The 22027-nt window shown below is 42.3% G+C and overlaps 1 protein-coding gene across 1 annotated transcript in view; it reads right to left on the bottom strand.

The window, feature by feature from the left end:
• The window catches only part of LOC137615242 (rho guanine nucleotide exchange factor 38-like), a 396680-nt gene that overhangs the window by 241901 nt on the left and 132752 nt on the right, over positions 1-22027 (bottom strand). Inside the window, exons 3-4 of the mRNA XM_068344950.1 lie at positions 16345-16539; positions 16015-16185 (exon numbers count right to left, since the gene is read on the bottom strand). Of these exons, the coding sequence (XP_068201051.1) occupies positions 16015-16185; positions 16345-16539 (366 nt within the window). The remainder of the gene's footprint in view (positions 1-16014; positions 16186-16344; positions 16540-22027) is intronic.

Genomic DNA, 22027 nt, shown 5'->3' with positions numbered 1-22027 from the left:
TCAACAATGAACTGTGAAAGGATACACAGAGTATGTTGGAAAATCATACTATTGTATGTTATATACTGTAGTTTTCTAACTGCTGTATTTGCTATACTGCAGGAATAATGGCTACCGTATAATCATATACTTTAGTTCTGCCGGTATACTACCAGGCTAGGCTAGTACCTGGCGGCACTAGCCGACAGAGAGAGAGAAAGAATGGAGAGAAGGACTCCTGTATTATTATGGTTTAGTACAATAATTAGGGTTGTAGGGACTACTGTCTCTACTGCCTTCTTTCCAGAATAAGGATTCAAATGGAAGGGGAGAGAATGTATTAATTCTAGCTTCCATCCAGCCACAATATCTGTTGCCGGCTGCACTGCCGGTTACAGGGTTTGTGGATGGCAGTTCAAGGGAGGACTGAAGAATACTCAAAGTTGTAATGGGTCTCCCACCGGCAGCCGTCATGGTCGGCACAACCTTTCCCGTAGCCTTGCCTCCGTTAGGGGGAAGGTCGGAGCGGCAATCTAACCGCCTTTGTAGGAGCCCGGCTGGCATCGTAATCAGCCCGGCAAGCGGGGTGATTATAGAATACCGGCCACCGGGGTAGTGACCATCACTAAAGGACAGAAGGGGGAAGGGAAAGGGTCTTATATTTTGCATAGAAAAAAGGCCTGGTTTCGGGTGCAAATCAAGGAAACATAGTTTTCCTGCCAGTGCCGTCTTTGGCGGCAGAGGAATAATGATTCCTTAGCCTAAGACATTGCCAGATATAAGACAAGTCTTCTAGTCAGCAAGGGAGAAAGGTGGCGGCAATTGTACTACCACTTTCGATTGTGGACTAGGGAAGCCGGGCTTCCTATGTCGGCAACGGTGTAACCTGCAGGGGAATGACTAATCCCCCTATCGGTCGTGTTGCCGGCAACAAGACTGAATACTCTGAGTCACTGTCGTATTTCAAAGCCGGGATACTCACCGGCAAAGAGGATGGACAGAAATACTATCTCAGTCAAGCCGGAGTACACTACTCTATGGCAAGACCAAAGATAGGGTTGCCGCCTAATGGCGGCACTCAAGAGGGAAGGAAGGGTTTATCCTTGTATCTCTAAAGAGACGAGTATCAAATTATGATAGTAATTCTAGGAGATGTTCTATCTCCGATGAATTAATAAAACGATACGAGAGGATAAACGGGGATAACGTTAATAAAGTATACTAAAACGCGTTAGGCTAATCTAACCTGAGTCGGGATATCGGCTACGCTATATCACCGAGGCCCTAACATAAACTATCGAAATGTTTTAACAGAAGAGGAAATATTAAATGTGTAAATCTTATCTTCACTAGTATAATTTGCCTAAATAGCTAGAATTTCTTTATAGCTAAATACCGGGAACGTCGTACTACTAACTAAATAAAGCATTTATCGCGTACGACAATGGACCAAAATGGCCGCCTCCGGAAATGGCAGTGCTCCACTAAACACATCTAAATTATGCTAATTTAACTGTGAGAAGGGAGCCAAAAATTATACACAGGGAAGATTAATTACTCAACTTTCCAGAGGATGAAGATACTGGAGATTGCATTGTAATAATCCTTTATAATAGTAACAACACCGAGAGCGATTGGGAGAAACACCGTCCTTAATTCGCTACTACAAAAGGAATAGTTTGCCGGGGTGGTACCAGGAGGGAATGCACCGGGTAACCTTGATGACGGCTCCCCTTCAATTTCGCCACTCTTACCCCTCAAAGCGAAAACTCTATTCGGGGTGAAGATTGCTATATGTCGTATCAAGAAATACGTCCCCTGATATTATGTGATATCCTTAAGAGTTATATTAAGGATACTTGCACCAGGAGTTAGAATTCTGGAGACCTGTGGTCAATTCTCTGGGAGTATCAATGTAGCCAAATATCCTTTAGAAAACTGCCTAAAGGAACCTTCCATCAGGACAACATGGCTGAGCCCAAAAATGCTGTTTATAAAGAACAGGACTTTGACATTCATACCACTTAATAATGTGACTTAGGACATCTCCGAACTGTATTGGATTTTTGCCTCTGACCTTCTGTTTTGCGACGCCAGGGCGATTAATCCTGAAATGAGTGATTTCCAAATTCTATCTCCTCCCTCGATAACTAATATTAAGACCTGGGAATACTACCCTATATAGACATGATGTAGACCTCCAATCAAATTAAGAGTTTCTTTTCTAAAAGTAATTTTTTTGCTAGATACTGTATGAAATGTTTCATTATGGTAAAAAAATAAACCCTATGAGGGAAAAAATTAAGAAAAAAATAGGAAACAAAAATTGGAAAAAGGGGCAACATTTGATTGTTTTATAATGTCTTTCAAAGTTATATACCAAATTTCAATGCTATATTTTTAAAAATAAGGGAGAAGATAGAATTTGAAGGTCAATAAGTATAGTTTTTAGATACGGGCATTCAAAGTTTTCCTTTGTATTTTTACAAAGACAATATTAATAAATAATGATTAATATGAATTTTATGTTCCTTTTTTGGATATTAATAAAGAGAAACAATGTTATTTATCATAAGTTAATCATACATGAAGATCTCTTTGCTCAGTGTTTTGCTTCTTTAGGCTCCTCTCAGGCACGGCGGCCGCTCCTTCATCCTCACCACTCTCTCTCTCCCTCAATAACTCCTCTAATTTAGCCGATACAGTATTACCCACTTCTGAACTCTTATTAGAGCTAATTTTCTTCTTCCTTATGTTAGCGAGATGTTGAAATTGTACTTTCCTTTTTAACATGAAATTCTTACCAAAAAAAATAAAAGAAAAAAAAGGAGTGAATGTCAGAGGTCAAACTCAAACGTCTAGTCTTCCTGATGTTTGTACTAGCACTGATAACCGAAGGGTGTCATACTTCGTTTCGTGACTCATGGAATCTATACAGATACTATTGCTCTAAATTTTTTATTTTTCTATATTAAAATGTTATGATTTTCAAAATTTATGATAACAGAAGAAATACTGCATTTTCTTATAGCGATTAATGTTTTCGGCTTATCTAATTACTTTTACTAATTACCCTGTGACAATGAGGAATTTTGACAAATACTTCGTATACTCATTCTCCTTTGCCATACGAAGCTCAATGAATTTTTCAAAGATTTTCTGTTTTTTGTCCTATACCCTTATACATTGGGATACTGGCCATGTCCCTTAAGAAGCAGGCAGAAACAAGCTCCTTTGGACAGTTATTTATTAAAGAGGACTTCAATACTAGTAGGCCAAGAGGAAGCTCAAAGTGATAAAAAAAAATGCAAAATAGAAATGATGAAGTAAATGATTAAATTTAGAAAATACAAAACGTACAGTAAAAAAAATACAAAATTAGCAAAAGGCAAATAAAAAAGAAATTTAATTCTAACTTTATCGTGAAGTTACTAGTTAATGTTTTCTGCCATTTATTAATATGTTTCGTAAAGTTAAGTATTTATGTTTTCTGCTGTTTGTCATCGTCCTCTGCTGCCCCGCCACTTCGCTTTCGGACATCGTCTCATTCCAAAGGTAATGTTCCACATTTTTGTTACTGTATTTTCCATTCATTATTGCATATTATTACTATAATGTCTGTTCTAATTATACATTTCATTTACAGGTTATGGATTGAATGATCCAAATGATTGTACAGTATTTCACTATGTTTAGTACAGTTTAGCCTAATTATGAAATTTAATGTGGTGTTTTTGTAGGGCTTAGAACAAAATATGATAAATTTGTAAGTAATATGGACTTTTTATGATAAAACAAAGTTTTATGAATGCTTACCTGGCAGTATATATATATATATATATATATATATATATATATATATATATATATATATATATAGCTAAATGTCTCTACCTTCGGCAGAATTTTTCAAAACGCGGCAACCGCCTTGTGGTGGTTGGGCGGTTGGGTGGTTAACACCCGTCACAGGGTGGTACAAGGAATCATTCCCATTTTCTGTTCTTCAGTTCATCTATGCCCGACCTGTCTCCTGAGGGGAGGTGGGTGGGCCTTAGAATATATATATATAACTGCCAGGTAAGTATTCATAAAACTTTGTTTTATCATAAAAACTCCATTTTTATGAATAGAACTTACCTGGCAGTTATATATATATATAGCTGATTAACACACTTGGAGGAGGGTGATAGACAGTAAACATCGTTGGGGAAACATCCAAAAAAGTTGTAGGATAAAAAACACCTTGATTCCTTACCTGCTAAGGTAGCCGATTTCAAAGGTTCCTGCCTCTTGAATCGCTTTCCCTTAGGAGTGTCAGCCAGGATGTGACCTGCAGTGCTGAAAACACTCAATCGAGTCTGTCAACGGGGTGAGACCAACAATCTGACTAGACTTCAAGACTACCTATTGCCCATATATTAAAAACTGCAACCTTACCAAAACCAACCACCTAACCTTTGCAAATTAGATATCAATTATCTAACTAGACTGAGGTGACTGTACACAAGTCGACGTCCTCAGACAACCATTAAAAACACCAACCCACACACAGGCATACAAAACTAAGGTTGAGGAGAGGTAGTAACTCCTTTGCCTAATACAGAAGCCGTAGCTACGTATAGGCCCAAGGTATAGCATTTCTCATAATCCACTCTCACCTCTCTGAGGTAATCAGAGGTGAACACAGAGTTGCTCCTCCAGAACGTCGCATTCATAAATTGTCTGACCGGCATGTTTTTGAGGTAAGCAAGCGAGGTCGCAATGGCTCTCACTTTGTGAGCCTGCACTTTTAAAAGGCCGAAGTGTTCCTCCTCACACAAGAGATGCGCTTCTCTTATAACTTCCCTCAGGAAAAAAGACAAAGCGTTCTTAGAAAGGGGCTTCTGAGGATCTTTCACCGAACACCACAAGGAGCTAGAAGAGCCTCTCACATTTTTAGTGTGAGACAAGTAGGCCTTGAGGGCTTGGACTGGACAGGGGAGCCTCTCTTGTTCTTGACCTACTAGGTTAGTCAAGTTAGGAATGTCAAAGGTCCTTGGCCAGGGCTTTGAAGGGTTCTCGTTCTTGGCGAGGAAATCTATTCTTAAGGCACAAACTGCCCCAATCAGATTGAAGCCTACCTGCTTTTCAATAGCATGGACTTCACTGACCCTTTTAGCTGTTGCTAAGGCCAAAAGAAAGAGGGTTGTCTTCGTAATCTCCCTAAGTGGAGCTTGTGAGATGGGCTCAAATCTCTTGGTGCACAGAAATTTAAGAACCACATCAAGGTTCCAAGAAGGGGGCTTTAACTGGACCTGTTTTGTTGTCTCAAAAGACTTTAAGAGGTCATGTAAGTCCTTATCGTGAGACAAGTCCAAGCCTCTATGCCGATAGACTGAAGCGAGCATGCTTTTGTACCCTTTGATTGTGGACACAGCCAGCTTAGCGTCCTGCCTGAGGTACAATAAAAAATCAGCAATCTGGCTCACAGAGGAAGTGGATGAGAAAACCTTGTGCTTCCTACACCAAGCTTTAAAAGTCTCCCACTTGGACTGGCAGACTCTCTGTGAAGAGACCCTCCTTGCTCTGGCGATAGCTTTCGCAGCTTGCGCTGAAAATCCTCTCGTTCTGATGAGCTTCTCGATAGTCTGAAGGCAGTCAGATTGAGAGCGAGGGGGTTTTGATGATACCTCCCGAAGTGGGGTTGTCTGAGCAGCTTTGGACTTGCAGTAAGGCTTCTTGGAAAGTCCATCAACATGTCCACCACCTCCGTGAACCATTCCCTCGTTGGCCAGAAAGGAGCTACCAGGATTATTTGTCCCAAATCGAGGAGGGCGAATTTCCTGACTACCAGATTGATGATCTTGAACGGGGGAAAGGCATATGTGTCCATCCCCGTCCAATCCATCAAAAAGGCGTCCACTGCTATAGCCTCCTTGTCCGGAACCAGGGAGCAATAGTTGGGTATCCTCTTGCTCAAGTTGGAGGTGAAAAGGTCGATTAGGGTTCTCCCCCACAGCCTCCAGAGACTCTGACAGACCTGTTGGTTGAGGGTCCATTCTGTGGGAAGGACCTGCCCTTTCCTGCTGAGCATGTCCGCCCTCACATTCCTCTGTCCCTGTACAAACCTCGTCAGCAGATCTACCTTGTTCTCCTTTGCCCAAAGAAGGAGCTCCCTTGCTGTTTCGAACAGGGACAGAGAGTGAGTCCCCCCTTGTTTTCTGATGTACGCAAGAGCTGTGGTGTTGTCTGAGTTAACCCCCACAATCTTCCCAGACACCGAGTCTTTGAAGGCCTTTAGCCCCAGAAAAATGGCCATCAGCTCCTTGTTGTTGATGTGCCATTCCAACTGATTTCCTTCCCAAGAGCCTGAGACCTCCTTGCTTCCTAGTGTTGCCCCCCAAACCTGACTCTGACGCATCTGAAAACAACACTAGGTCTGGGTTCTTCTTGTGTAAGGAGATCCCTTCCCCCAACAAGGCTGGATCTAGCCACCACTTCAGAAGATCCTTGACTTCTGCTGGAATGGGGAAGGAGAAGAAGTCTTCCTGCGTCTTCCTGTTCCACGTTTTCGAAAGAAAGTGCTGTAGAGGCCTTAGATGGAGTCTCCCACGTGAGGCAAACTGCTTGAGGGAGGAGAGAGTTCCCAGCAAACTCATCCACTCCTTTGCTGAGCATCTCTTCTTGTCCAGGAAACTTAGGACTTTTTCGAGACACTTGGTCTGTCTTTCCTGTGAGGGAGAAGCCCAAAAAAGAACTGAATTCAGAACTATCCCCAAATAGAGAATAGTCTGATTCGGCTTGATCTGAGACTTCTCCCTGTTGATGACCAGGCCTAGATCTTGAGCCATCATAGAAGTCTTTCGTAAATCCTCCAGACATTTCTCCTTCGATCATCAACGAATCAGCCAATCGTCCAGATAGAAGGATATCCTTATCCCCTCTTGATGCAGCCAGCCTGACACATTCGCCATTATCCTGGTGAAAACTTAAGGAGCCGTGCTGAGACCGAAGCAAAGTGCTCTGAATTGGAAGCACTTCCCCTGTATTACAAATCTCAGGTACTTCCTTGAAGTCGGATGGATGGGGACGTGGAAATACGCGTCCTGCAAATCGAGGGACACCAACCAGTCCCCTGGATGTACTGATGTCAGCACAGACTGAGTCGTCTCCATGGAGAACTTAGTCTTCTCCACAAAGACGTTCAGAGAACTGACATCCAGGACGGGTCTCCATCCGCCCGAGCTCTTGGGCACTAGAAACAGGCAATTGTAAAAGCCTGGGGAGGATAGATCCCAAACCGGTTCTATCACTCCCTTGTCCAACATTTGGTCGACTAGGTCTAGGAGGGCCTTCTATTTCCCCTGATCTGTGTACTGGGTAACTAAGGCCAGCGGAGTATCTGCGAGAGGAGGTTTCTTCAGAAAGGGGATCTTGTATCCTTCCTTGATGACTGAGAGGGACCAGGTGTCCGCCCCTCTTCTCTTCCAAGACTGCCAAAAACCTGACAGTCTTGCGCCCACTGTCTGGAGGAGATGAACTTCATTTTCTGGAGCAAGCTCTGAACAAACCTCTGTTCGATCTTGGTCCTGACTCTTGCCTTCTTCCTCTAAAATCTGGTCTTGAAGTAGCCCTGCCCTGAAAGGGCTACTGGAATTTCTATTCCTCCCGTTTCGAAGAAGAAGGAGCGGCTGCCAAGGGCTTATGAGCCGAACGAGATAATAGGTCTTGGGTGGCTTTTTGGGCCAGCGAAAGCGTAATGTCCCTCACCAGGGTCTCTGGAAAAAGATGTTGAGACAGGGGGCGCAAAGCAGCACAGACTTCTGCGCAATGGTAATAGACCTTGAAGTAAAAGAGCAAAGCAGGGCCCTCTTCTTTAGGATTCCAGCTGAGAACAGCAAAGCCAACTCATTCGCCCCATCTCTGAGGGCCTTGTCCATACAGGACATAATACTGGTTAGGTCTCGAGTTCCTTCCATCTGGTCAGTCTTCCTTGCCAGAGTCCCTAGCGACCAGTCTAGAAAACTAAAAACCTCAAAGGCTCTAAAAATACCTTGGACGAGATGATCCAGCTCCGACATCGACCACATGACCTTGGCTGAGTTGAAAGCATGCCTTCTAGCTGAGTCCACTAAGTCAGAGAAGTCACTCTTGGAGGAGGAAGGAAATCCCAGACCCAAAGGTTCCCCAGTCTCATACCACATACCAGCCTTTGAAGCAAGACGAGCTGGTGGAAACGAGAAGGAAGTCTTAACTGCTTGTCTCTGTTCCTTCATCCAGTCATCAATCTTCGCAAGAACCTTCTTTGCAGAAATCGATAGCTTCATCTTGATGAAGGCCGACTGATTCTTGGCCTTCTTTCTGTTAAATTGGGATTGAGGAGATTGCAGAGCAGCAGGTTGGAATTCCTCTCCATAAAGTTCAAGAAGTGAGCGAGAGAGAACTTTGTAATCTCCGGCAGTGTCAGCAGGTTTATCATCGTCATCAGACCTCCTCGAGGTCCTGATCCACATCTGCAACATCCTTCGAATGAGAAGAAGGCTCCTTAGAAACAGACAAAGGCAAATCAAAGGAATCATCCTGCAAAAGAGGGCTTGCGTCCTGGCGCGCGTAGGTGTCGTCCTGGAGCCGGAAAGAGGTATCGTCCTGGCGCCGAGCGCTAGAAGAGTCCTTGGAACGAGAGGCAGTATCATCCTGAGGAAGCAAGCTGGTATCGTCCTGGCGCCGAGAACAAGAGGCAGAGTCGTCCTGGCGTCCAGAACGAGAGGCGGTATCGTCCTGGCGTCGTGAACGAGAGGCGGTATCGTCCTGGCATCGTGAACGAGAGGCGGTATCGTCCTGGCGTCGTGAACGAGAGGCGGTATTGTTCTGGTGTCGTGAACGAGAGGCGGAATCGTCCTGGCGTCGAGAACGAGAAGCAGTATCGTCCTAGCGTCGAGAACGAGAGGCGGTATTGTCCTGACGACGAGAGGAAGTATCGTCCTGCGTAACCATACCGTCATCGTCCTGGCGCCGAGAGAGAGAGGAGGTATCGTCCTGGCGCCGAGCAGTAGAGGAAGCAGAACGGTGTCGTGTCTTCGACGAAGAGAGTAAGGTTTCCTTGGGAGAAGAACTCCGTTCCCTCTTAGAAGTTGACTTATCAATAGGCAAAGAGTCGTCTTTACGTCTATCAGACTGGGCATGAGGGAGGCTAAACACTTGCACTAACGTAAAAAGTTGTTCCTGCATGACCGACATAAAGAATTTAGTAACTTCTGCTGGGTCTTGCGGTCCCGAAGGAAATGGCGGACGAATAACACTCGTAGAAGGGGAAGGATCTTCGGCTGTAATAACTGACTTGCGGGATTAGACTTCGTCCTTTTCACAGGCACGGAGTCAAAATCGTCCTCCGACGGCCAAGGTTCATGGCTGCTAGAACCGGGAGAGAAAGAACGAGACAGTTCGTCACGGTTCCACCTCCTCTTAGTAGGTCTTGACGCTTCAAACTTCCATTTACGTTTGGGAGAATTCGGAGAAGAAATTAACACATCCGACATGTCTTTTCCGTGACGGTCAAGAACAGCCTGGGAATCGGCAACAGGACTGTCTGAGGCGACGGTTGACCAAGGGTACGTACAGTACTTCTCACCCCCTTTCAGTTGTCGACGTACCTTCTCCCTTGGTCCTGGTAGCTTGGTAGAGGTCTAGGCCTAGGGTAATGACAGGTTCGGTCAGTCGCCACCTCCACTGCACTTTCAAAAGCACTAAAATCACTATCACTTTTCTTACCTTTAAAGGCCGCAAGTTGTTCTTTAATGGCCTTCAACACGGCAGCCATCCTAGCGTACCGAGGGTCATCCGCAGATACGGATCCTGTAGAAGGGGCAGGAGTTACTAACTCAAGGGAAGGATCAACTTCCAAAGAGGAATTAATTATAGGCTCAAAGGATAAATCTAGACTAAGTTCATCTTCCTTTCCACTAACAGACTTAGATTTAGACCTAGAAGCTCTCCTAACTCTATCGAGCTCTAGTTTACGCACATAGTGCTTCATAATCAACCAATCCTTTTCATCCAAAACCTTACATTCCCCGCACCTATTATTAAGGGCACATTCAAAACCCCTACAATTCAAACATACGGCGTGAGGATCTACCACCATTTTCGGTAATCTCACCTTACATTCCTCATTCGCACAGACACGGAATTGAATTTTATCACTCATAATGATAATGATAACAGCAAAAAAGCAAAGAAATAACAAAATCATGATTGCCAAATCCCCAAATCAGTGACTTCACCAAATAGCAGACTGGTGCAGCAAAACAGGGAAAGTGAAGAAAAACTCTTAATGACGGACCAACGTGTTAGCGATCCGACCGGCAGAGATGAACTGAAGAACAGAAAATGGGAATGATTCCTTGTACCACCCTGTGACGGGTGTTAACCACCTAACCGCCCAACCACCACAAGGCGGTTACCGCGCTTTGAAAAATTCTGCCGAAAGTAGAGACATTTAGCTATATATATATATAACTGCCAGGTAAGTTCTATTCATAAAATTGTATTTTTCCTAACATACAAACCTGGAGCTATTCATAGGGGGTATTACTTTTGGCAAAGCTGAAAAATGAGCCATGATAATTTTAGTGAGGGATAACTACCCAAACCGCTAGTTAGTGGGTGGGGTTCGTTCAGCGAATTTCTCAGTGCAGCTAATTAAGGCTATGGGTCTGTAGGCGTCTGGTTCTTTGGGTTTTGTCTTGTTGGTTCCATGTTATTGGTCGGGGTCTTTCAGTGTGTGTTCTGTTGATTATTAAGTGCAAGTACACCAATTTTGCGGGACGTCCCATATTCCTTAGCATACTGTAGGTGATTAAGTCAGCTCCAGGGTCAGTGTTTCTTCCGCCTTTTGCAAGAGCTGTGTTCAGTTCTTTCATGGTATAGGGGTTGTCAGTGTCATCAGGCATATTGCATGTTGCTTCAATGATGTTATTCCTGATTGGCAGCAGAGTTCTATCTATTTATGGTTTACAGAGGAAGATTTGTGCTTTTGGCTTGGTCAGCAAAGATTTTGTAATTCCGTTTGCTTCTGCTAATGGGTCTGGGAAGGTGACTCTGGGTGTGCTGCTTTTCCCAGAGATCTTATTGAACCAGCCCAATATCTTTGCTAGAGATGTGTAGTTGATTTTGTAACACCATGAGTACCATTTGTCTATTTTCACCTCCAGTATTACTTGTAAGGAATGTTTAGTGATTTCGAATTGTAGAGTATGAAGTTCATAGGTTCCGTGTCTTCTAAAGAGCTTTCTGGTTTGGTTGATTATTGCGTCCATTTCCTTGATGTGACTGTTGGAACAGTGGCATCAAGGAGAGAGATACCCCTTCCACGACACCAACCACAGAAAACTGACAACTTGGCCTGGTAGACTGACGCTATGTTGAGTCTAAGGTGTCCAGCCATTTTTCTCGCAACTCGTTGTAAAAAGCCTCTCTGTGTAAGGAGGTGCTGGACAGTCTCCAGGCGTGAAAACTAAGCAAAGCTGCGGCTTTGTGGTGAATGTTGGCATGTGGTTGTTTGAGCAGATAGTGATGTGGAGGAAGTTCTCTCAGAACCTCTGTGAGGAGTGCAAAAGGTCAAGGAACCAATCTGCATGATGCCAAAGCGGAGCTATTAGAGTCATTAGTAAGTTCTTGCTTATTCGGACCTGGTTGAGGACTTTTCTCATCAGACGAAACGCAGGGAACGTGTACACATCTAGGTTCTCCCACCAGTACTGGAATGCATCTTGCCAGAGGGCCTGGGGATTTGGGACTGGGGAGTAATACAACGGGAACCTAAAGTTTAGACCTTTGCGAACAGATCCACAGTCGGGAAACCCCACAAGGTCAGGACTTTGTTGGCTACTAGATGATTCAACGACCACTCGAAGCCCACTATCAGAGCCGCTCTGCTCAGATTGTCTGCTAGTACATTCCATTTGCTTGGAATGAAGCGAGCCAATAGGGTCACCGAGTTGTCTTCTGCCCATCTGTGAATCTCTACTGGTAGATGACACAGCGGCTGCTATCAGAGTCGCTCTGCTCAGATTGTCTGCTAGTACATTCCATTTGCTTGGAATGAAGCAAGCCAATAGGGTCACCGAGTTGTCTTCTGGCCATCTGTGAATCTCTACTGGTAGATGACACTGCAGCTGCAAAAAGGTACCAGCTTGTTTGTTTAGGTAGGCTACTACCATGGTATTGTCGCTCATCAATACCACGGAGTGCCCCGCCAGAAACTGCTCCGGGACAGTTGTCGCCCACACGACGACAACCAGATCCTCCCCCGAAGGGAAGGCCTGTTCTTGCCTGCAGGTAAGAGGGCTATGATTCCTGCATAGGTTTCTCTGTTTTGAGAGTCAACAGACTCTACATGACAACTCTCAGTTACGAGAGCCCTTCAACGTAACGTCCGGAACAAGAGCCCGAAGGCTCAGCGTAACCAGAGTTGCGAGAACCCAGAGGATCAACAAAACGGGAGACCGAAGTCTCCCTGCCACAAGACCCTGAAGGCTCAGCATGGCAGGAAGCACGAGAGCTGGAAGGCTCAGCGTGACAGGAAGCACGAGAGCTGGAAGGCTCAGCGTGGCGGGAGGCACAAGAGCCGGAAGGCTAAGTGTGGCGGGAGGCATGAGAGCCCAAAGGTTCAGCGTGGTAGGAGGCATGAGAGCCCAAAGGCTCAGCGTGGCAGGAGGCACGAGAGCCCAAAGGCTCAGCATGGCGGGAGGCACGAGAGCCCAAAGGCTTAGCGTGGCGGGAGGCACGAGAGCGCAAAGGCTCAGCGTGGTGGGAGGCACAAGAGCGCAAAGGCTCAACGTGGCGGGAGGCATGAGAGCCCAAAGACTCAGCGTAAGCAGAGTTGTGGAGTCCAGCTCAATACGCAACTGTCACGAGATCGCGAAGGGTCGTCACTAGAGCCCGCAGGCTCAAAGAGACGTTTCCTGACAGCACAAGGAGGAGCACCCGCAGGATGGAGAGGGGTCACAAACTCCTCCACCCAATGATTCTCCAAAGAGGAACATCTAGCAGAATTCGCTTGATGGAAGACTGCTCCAGAACGGGAGCTATCTCCCCCGGGTGGGAAGGAAAGTTCACCCAAAGGCAAACCACACTTAAGGCAACGCTCTACCTCCATTATTATTATTATTATTATTATTATTATTATTATTATTATTATTAATAATAATAATAATAATAATAATAATAATAATAATAATAATAATGACGTGGAGAAGCACAAGTGTAAAGGAGTCGCTGCTTACTAGCGACTTTCACGCGGACGAGAGATATGTGACGCCCGGCTGCAGCGCCTGCGCCCACGGGAGGAGAAACAACCTCAGTGGTGGAAGAGGCCCTACTCCTCTCTTCTTCTAACTGAAGGAGTTAGAAGAGAACGTCCTTCGAAGAAGGGCCACCAACACGCAGTGATGGCCAAAAAGACAAAAGATCAGTCATAGAGCAGGCGCTTCCTGGGGAAAGGGGTGGGACTGGCTCACTAGGGGATTCAGCACTGTCACCTGACCCACGAGGTTGATCTGGAGTAACCAGGCCTGCGCTGATACTCGGCAGTTCCTCGGAAGGAGACGGCGGAGGAGCAGCTTCGGAAAGAGATTGGGGGGTAGAAGAAAACGACCGTGGTTTCTTCGACTTCGAGGAAGACCCCAAGAGCAAATAATTACACTTGTACTATTCTTCCATCACCCAAATCTCTCCCACTGGGAGGCCGACCACTCCCAACATTCATAAAAAATGTCGTCCCTGTAACACTGGCGGCACCGGCAGGCTGAACACAGCAGGTGGGGATCCGCCTCTACGGCGGACATGAAGGTACCAAGAGAGCAGACTTTGGGACCAGGACAAGTATGCATTGGACTCCAAACGCACACACAATCTGCAAAGAGAGAGAAAAAGATTAATATTAAGGCAAGTCAACATGTGGGAGGGAGCGGCAGTGTGGCCGACCTCTACCGAGCCAGAGAGCAAAGTGGTTGTTCAACCTAGGTGTGAGAGTGAGCAGTAATACCACCTATAAATAGCAAAGGGCATGTATTTGTGCAGGAACAAAGGCGATTACATGTAAAAGGCGATTCATAATGCGAAAAAACCATGGTATGAAAGTCATTCCAGAACCAATTAATTTCGTATTGTGAGGCATTCCTGTAAAAAGTTATAACACCATTTTACAGTAGTGCCATTTCATAGTAGTAGAGATAAGTAACTTGGCTCCTGACAAGTGATAATATTAGAAGAACCACCGATATAAATAATTGTAAACAATGAGACTAAGATAATTCTAAATAGACTTTTCTCTTCCCAACTACCAACAGGAGATCCCGATTGCAATACACTTAAAATGCAACTCAAGCACACTGCCTGCCAAATCCAAAAATCAAATGGCCTCAAATCCACTTATCAAAGAGGCTAAAATAACTGCAAAGTCCTAACCTAAAAAGTTTATTATAAAGATGGATGCCTCATCATTAGCGGGTCATCTAATGTGTCGTCAAGCTCCACTGACAACATGACCTCAAAACCACATTTGCATTTGCATTCCTCACCACATGCAGCCAGATCATCACTCATAAACCAGACAAACTGTCAATTTTGTCAAAATCATAACCTTCCAAGAAAGAAAGAAACATTGATGTCTACTATACACTGCTCTACTGAATAATAGCAGATTTTTCAACCTGTGGTACTACCTCAACCTGCTTTTTGTGTTTCCCTCTAATACAGTACTGACTAGGCCTAGAATTATCCTACAGAAAATTCTACTTTACAGCAACATTGTATTTCTATTCCACTAATTACCCCTTTCTTTCAAATTAGTACAGCATAATAAATTCCTTTACATTGTTTAAGATGATTAATGAATGTTGTACAAATGTCAACGCAGAAAAGGTAATGGGTATCAGAAAAATTAAGAAAATCTCATACTTAACTTATTATTACCTCCGCCAACAAAGTTGGAAGGAGGTTATGTTGTACCACCTATTTGTGAGTTTGTTCATTTGTGTGTGTTTGTGAGAGTGTTTGCTTGTGAACAGCTTTCTGGCCATAATCTTAATTGTAGAGTAATGTAACTTGCAGGGATTAACAGTTATGTAAAAAATTTGAAATGATTAAATTTAGGAAGGTCAAGGTCAAAGGGTAAGGTTATGGTCAAGCAAAATGTCCAATTCACGTAATCAGCCACAAGTTTGGAGATCGTTGTCACAAAGACTTCAAACTTGGTTCATATTTGTGCATGAAAATCCATACCAATTAATACATGTTAAGATCAAAGGTTGAGGTTGAGCAAAAGGGCAAGATATAATCTGCACTGGTGGAGGTCTGTGGTCTACTGAGTGCCCCTCTAGTTATCATTATTATGGGCTGCATTGGCTGTGCTAGTTCAGTAGTAGTTCTACCCAAGATTAATGGTCTTATTAGTATTCATAATTATATGAAAGTAAACAATATAGAAAATTATTACAGTAAATTGCAAATCAGAGTTGCTTTGCCAATTTTTTTATATTTTTTTTAAATCTTGTTTTCCATTTCATTTACGCTTCTTTATTCAAACCTAACAGCTATTAATTATGCTTTCATGCCTAGTTTAGCAGTGAACACTTGTGCCAATCAACAAAACAATACTTTGAGATGGACAAGAACTCTCTCATTTATACTCTATTACCTTTCATTTGCAGAAAGTAATGCAGCTAATTAAGTTCATTTACATAATGATCCAAGTTGACATTGGTATAATTCCTTTAATATGAATGCTGACATGTAGGTTATATACATCATTGCAACATGAGCATATAAAGAACACAACATAAATGACACAAAAATCATTCCCTGAACCTTATTACCCAGAGAATAACATGCGCATAATTTCATTTGAGTACAGTTCAATATTGGGTTACCCTTTGATCAATAAAGGCATAATGCATTTGTGACAGAGTAAACACAGTACTTAAATAACCAATAGCGTAATTCATTCCATAAACCTAATATAATAAAGTTCAAGAACTACAAATACCACCACTATACCTTTTTCAGTAAGGGCAATACATCCACATTGTATGATGAGCAGTACACTTTATACACATCTGAAAGCTCATCAACAAACTGTAGAAAAATTTTCCCAATAACCATTTCCTCTTCTTTCTGATGGGCTACATCTTTCAGCTCTTGTAAAAACCGCCTGGCCACACTTATTACCTGGTAAAACCATATAACAAAACAATAAAAAATAATCAGACAACAGTTCGAGCAATTTTTTTAGACATGGTGCTAAATACTTTTAACAAAATATAAATACTTATAACAAAATATAATAAAGGTATGAACTCAGTTGTTTCTGGAGATCAAAATCTATACCTCAGCCATATTGCCCAATAAGACCTTCATGTCAAGTACATTGTACTTGTCCTTCACAGCATCACCAATGGTGAGTCCAGTAAGAAGTTCTAAGTCATGAACATACTCGAGCTCTGTTGCCACCAGTTCTCGAACTCTTTCTCCCCGATGACCAGGATGATTTGTAGAAGGGTGTAACCTTCCTTGAAGAGCAGTCTGCAAAATAAACATATACTTGGATTTGGGACTAAAGCAGCACTAACGCTTTAAAAAATTTAGCTACAAATATAGATAGATAATTATAATACAGTACTCCACATATTCCTTTTAAACAACCATTGTCAAAATCTTTTCATCTTTTACTAATCTCACTACATATATACTGTTCGTACTTTTATAGTTTCAACTTCAATTCAAAATAAAATTCTTTCAAATAAGTAAGGGAAGGCAAGAACACCAACAGAAATCTTTTGCGTATCTACACTATAGTCTATTTTTTAGCTGTGCATATTTGCACCGACTCACACGGGTGCCCTTTTAGCTTGGAAAGGTTCCTGAAACCTGATTGGTCGGAAGTATTTTTGTCCGAACACTTTCATTGTTCTCGAATAATTACCAAGTAATGTGAATTGAAACTAATTTATTAACCTATATTTCTCCATCAGATATATGTTTTGTCAATAAACAATGAGAAAGAATAAATATATTATAAAGAATCGTCTTGGTAAGTCTAAATTTAATAACACAATGCGCCGAAGTCAACGACAGCAGCTTGTTTTCGGGTGCACGCTTTGTAATTTTGTAATTTTTCACATATTTCAACACAAATTGGGATAAATTACACTCAGCATAGGTTAAACATGTTATTATAAACTTTCTTTGAATACCAGAATTTACCAAAAAAAACATGGAATTAATAAAACCCGATATTTGTGAAAACTTATGGGGAGGTAAAAGAGCAGCCTGTAGCGGCCTGGCGGGAAAACGATCCCTTCTGATTTGTAGACGCAGTTTTTTTTTTCTTTCGTAATAAAGTTCGGCCTATTCCTTTTAGTTTAAATAGTCTTGCATTGTCTCTCTTCGTATTATTTTGCTTAGTGTTTTCCCACATTCCTGTTCCTCACCTAATATCTATCTATTTTCCCAATATCCCTTCTTTCATATAGGCCTATGTGATATCCGCACTACGATTCCTTATGTTTTGTACCTTACGTCAGTAAGTATGTAAATAATAATAACAACGTAAATTTTATGTTGTGTAACAAGTATGACCTATTCTGTAAACCTGAAATTAAGCATAGTACTTTTTTTCTATTCCCACCTCTACACTATTTTAATGAGACTAGCACGCGCTTCCCTTCAAGCCATCACTTTCGACAGGGGATAAGAAATAAGGAATCGTAGTGCGGATATCCCATATATGAAAGAAGAGATATCGGGGAAAATAGATAGATATTAGGTGAGGAATAGGAATGTGGGAAAATACTAAACAAAATAATACGAAGAGAGACAATGCAAGGCTATTTAAACTGAAAGGAATAGGCCGAACTATATTATGAAAGAAAAAACAGGGTCTACGACAGTCAGAAGGGATTGTTTTCCCGCCAGGCCGCTACAGGCTGTTCTTTTACCTCCCCGTAAGTTTTCACAAATATCGGGTTTTATTAATTCCATGTTTTGGGTAAATTCTGGTATTCAAAGAAAGTTTATAATAACATGTTTAACTTATGATGAGTGTAATTTATCCCAATTTGTGTTAAAATATGTGAAAAATTACAAAATTACAAAGCGTGCATCCGAAAATAAGCCGTTGTCGTTGACTTCGGCGGATTGGGTCATTAAGTTTAGACTTACCAAGACGATACTTTATTATATATTTATTCTTTCACATTTTTTTTTGACAAAACATGTATCTGATGGAGAAATATAGGTTAATAAATAAGTTTCGATTCACATTACTTGGTAATTATTCGAGAACAATGAAGGTGTTCGGACAAAAATACTTCCGACCAATCAGGTATCGGGAACCTTTCCGAGCTAAAAGGGCACCCCTGTGAGTCAGTGCAAATATGCACCGCTATAAAAAATAGACTATAATAGCTTATACAATAGAGGGGCGCAGATAAGGATATCTTATAATTGTATCCAACAAAACAAGAGTCAAATCATTGATTTGTTCTACTGTACTGTGGGTCTATTCACACTCAAACTTTGATCATTCAGTCCTGGGAGGGACAAATACTGTCTCGCATTTAAAAGTCTGGGGTTTATGGCGAGTACAGATATGCAAGTCAGGCGATGTAAAAGATTAATGTATCTATTTATGCAACGGATCTATGAAATAGACTTCTGGTCTAAGTATTCCATTAAAAATGAACCACCAGGAAGATTCTCTTAAGCAAGATATTCTTTATCAATTTATGTTCAAGTCCAAATCAGGAGGATTATTTTTCATGCAGTAAGGCAGAAATAAAAGACCAAATGCTTTGGTTGCACAGAAATTCAAGTCACTAATTATAGAATTTTCAAAACTATTTAGGATTTTGATAATGACAAGTGAATATTCCACATTAGATAATAAAAATATAATTCTTACGCAGTAACCCAAAAGTGTGTTTTATGCAAAATCACAAATTATTTAAGTAATACTGTATCAATTATTTAAAGTCATATGACAAATTTGAAAGTAATTTGTATTTTTCATAATACAAACCGGGAGTTATTTATAGGGGATATTACTTTTGGGAAGCTGAAAGACGAGCCATGGGAATTACAGCGAGGGATAACTACCCCAACCGTTAGTTAGTGGGAGGGGTGGGGGTAGCCGACTACCCCACTCACTCACACACCTGGGCTGAGCACCCACTTTGCTTTCTGGCAGGACTTACTAAGGAGACAGGGCTGGCAGGCCAATTTGTATAAATAGCCCCAGGTTTGTATTGTTAGGAAATATACAAATTACCTTCAAATGTGTCATTTGTTCCTGAACAAATACAAACCCTCCACAATTTATAAGGGATGACTTACCTCTTAGGAAGGAGGAAGTCTGTACCAACTGGCTTTTGGTATTTGACCCCGGGTCCTCGCCCCCACGATATAGATTGTAGATAGTAGGAACCCTGGCCTTGCTAAAATAGTCGTGCTCTACATGATTAGTGGCCTGCGCAAGCTGTGTTTTTGATGCTCACAATGTGGCTGACTAGTAAGAGGATCTCGAGTCATGGGAATCTGAGAGTAACGAGACTTTACCCAATAGCCCTCCTCGCAAAAGGTATTGGAGATGCAACAAGTATTATCATTTCTATACATAGGTTACATAAGAGAAATGGATCTTATCTGTAGAGAGGTGAGGTCAGCAGTGCTACTCATTCTACTCATTCACCCCTCCCAACTAACCGGGGTAACCTCGCCCCTCAACCCTCTGCTACTTGTCCATCAAAGAGCTTGAGATGTTTTAGACCTCTTGTTGTGCAACCACCACAGGACCAATGGAAAACCTGTCCATGTTCCTGTGGGTTACGTCTTACAGGGAACAGGTGGTGAAGGTCGTATGGCGCTTTCACACGTCCACTTGTAGTACTTGCGCCACAGTAATTCTTTCTGACATCAGGGACATTGCAATGCCCCTGACGTCATGAGCGCTGGGTTGGCATTGAGGATGAGGGTTAGGATTAAGTGGCGAATCCAAAAAATTATATTCTCTGTGACCCTCCCGCGTGCTGACACATTGGGTAGAGCTGAAGCTGTTCTTTTAAGGTAACACCTCAGACTCCTCACTGGCAAAGTACCAGTTGGTCTGGACCTTCGGTTACAGAACGGGGAGACTCGATCCTAAAGGGACCAAATCTAGGATCTGATACCCCTGGATTTTGAGTCTTAGCAATAAATGCAGGGACAAAGCCAAGAATTACTTCTACCCATCCCCTTGAATGGAAGATGTTGTATGATAGACCATTCAGTTCACTAACTCTCTTGGCTGAGGCCAACCGAGAAGGAACACCGTCTTCAAGGTAAGGTGGCGATCTGTTGCCTGGCGTAATGGTTCGTATGGGGATCCTTCTGGGACTGAAAGACCTCAACTACATTCCAAGGAGGAGGTCCAACTTCAGACTGGGGAATAGTAATCTCATAACTCAATATAAGTGGAGAAAGTTCTAACAAGGAGGAAATATCTACTCCTTTCAGTTCAAAGGCGAGACCTAAGGCTGAGCGGTAGCCCTTGACTGTCGAAACCGAGAAAAGCATTTCTTCCTGAAGGTGTACAAGGACCTCCACTGGAATAGAGGCATTGAGGGGAGAGATAACCCTTCCATCCCACCAACCACAGAAAATAGACTACTTAGCCTAGTAGACTGACGCTGAAGAGCGTCTGAGGTGTCTAGACATCCTTTTCGCAACCGGTTGCAAAAAGCCCCTCTGAGAGAGATGCTGTACATTCTCCGGGCATGAAGTCGAAGCAAAGCTACAGCTTTGTGGATGATTTTGGCATGTGGCTGTTTGAGTAAATTGTATCGTGGAGGAAGTTCACTCGTAAGCTCCATCAAGAGTTATGAGCTACAAAATGTCCGGGAACCACTTTGCGTTATGCCATAGCGGAGCTATTAGGGTCATTGATAAGTTCTTTCTTATCTTGACTTTGTTGAGGACTTTTCTCATCAGACAGAACGGGAAAATGTGTACACATCTATGTTGTCCCACTGTTGTTGAAATGCATCTTGCCAGTAGAGCGGGAAATTCAGGGCTGTCGCAAACAAGTCCACAATCAGGGAACCCTACTACTAGATGTTTCAAAGACCACTCGGAGTCCACTATCTGAATCTCTCTGCTCAGATTATGTGCAAGCACATTCCTCTTGCCTGGAATGAATCAAGCAGATAGGGACACCGAGTTCTCTTCTGTCCATATGAGTATCTCTACAGTTGGATGTCACAGGGGGTGCGAGAAGATACCGTCTTGCTTGTTCAAGGGGACTGTCCGCAATGTCCGCCATTTTTTTTTTCTAATGATCCAAAATTACACAATTTCTATATATGTTTTAGACATATATAATACCTTCATCATATAAAAATTTCAAGTCATTTCATCAAAAACTCTTTGATTTATTAACAAAATTTATGATTTGAAAAAATAATTTAGGTACATTTTCCCCCACTAATATGACACCAATTGTATTGAATTTAATACCATAAAAACGACTTTATAAACCGAACAATTCTGTTAGACAGAATATTGATTTTCTATTTTTTTTTTTTTTGTTTTTTTACAAATTTTAATTTTTTTTTCTTGTCTAGACGCAAAATAATCGTGAAAAAGAAAGTAAGAAGAAAAAAAACAAGATTCCGATTGACAGAATTGTGGGATTTTTATTCCTCTTTTCAACGATATCTTTCTCTCTAATATCGAACTATAAATAAGTGAGAAAAATGTTCCTAAGTGTGAAATGATATTTTCATTATGAAATAAATTTTTGAACATACTTACCCGGTAGTTATATATATAGCTTACGTCTCTGATGTCACTGCAGAAATTTCAAAACTCGCGCCAATCGCCAATTGGGTAGCCAGGTGTACCACCTGTGCGCCCTTTAGCGAGGTACCTGGAACCATTCCATGATTCCTCAGATCTTCCATGCCCATAGTCTCTAGAGGGAAGGAGGGTGGGAATTAAATTATATATAACTACCGGGTAAGTATGTTCAAAAATT

This window comes from Palaemon carinicauda, chromosome 21 (genome assembly GCF_036898095.1).
Source record: "Palaemon carinicauda isolate YSFRI2023 chromosome 21, ASM3689809v2, whole genome shotgun sequence".
NCBI lineage: Eukaryota > Metazoa > Arthropoda > Malacostraca > Decapoda > Palaemonidae > Palaemon > Palaemon carinicauda.
This window is presented reverse-complemented; position numbering and strand designations above follow the sequence as displayed.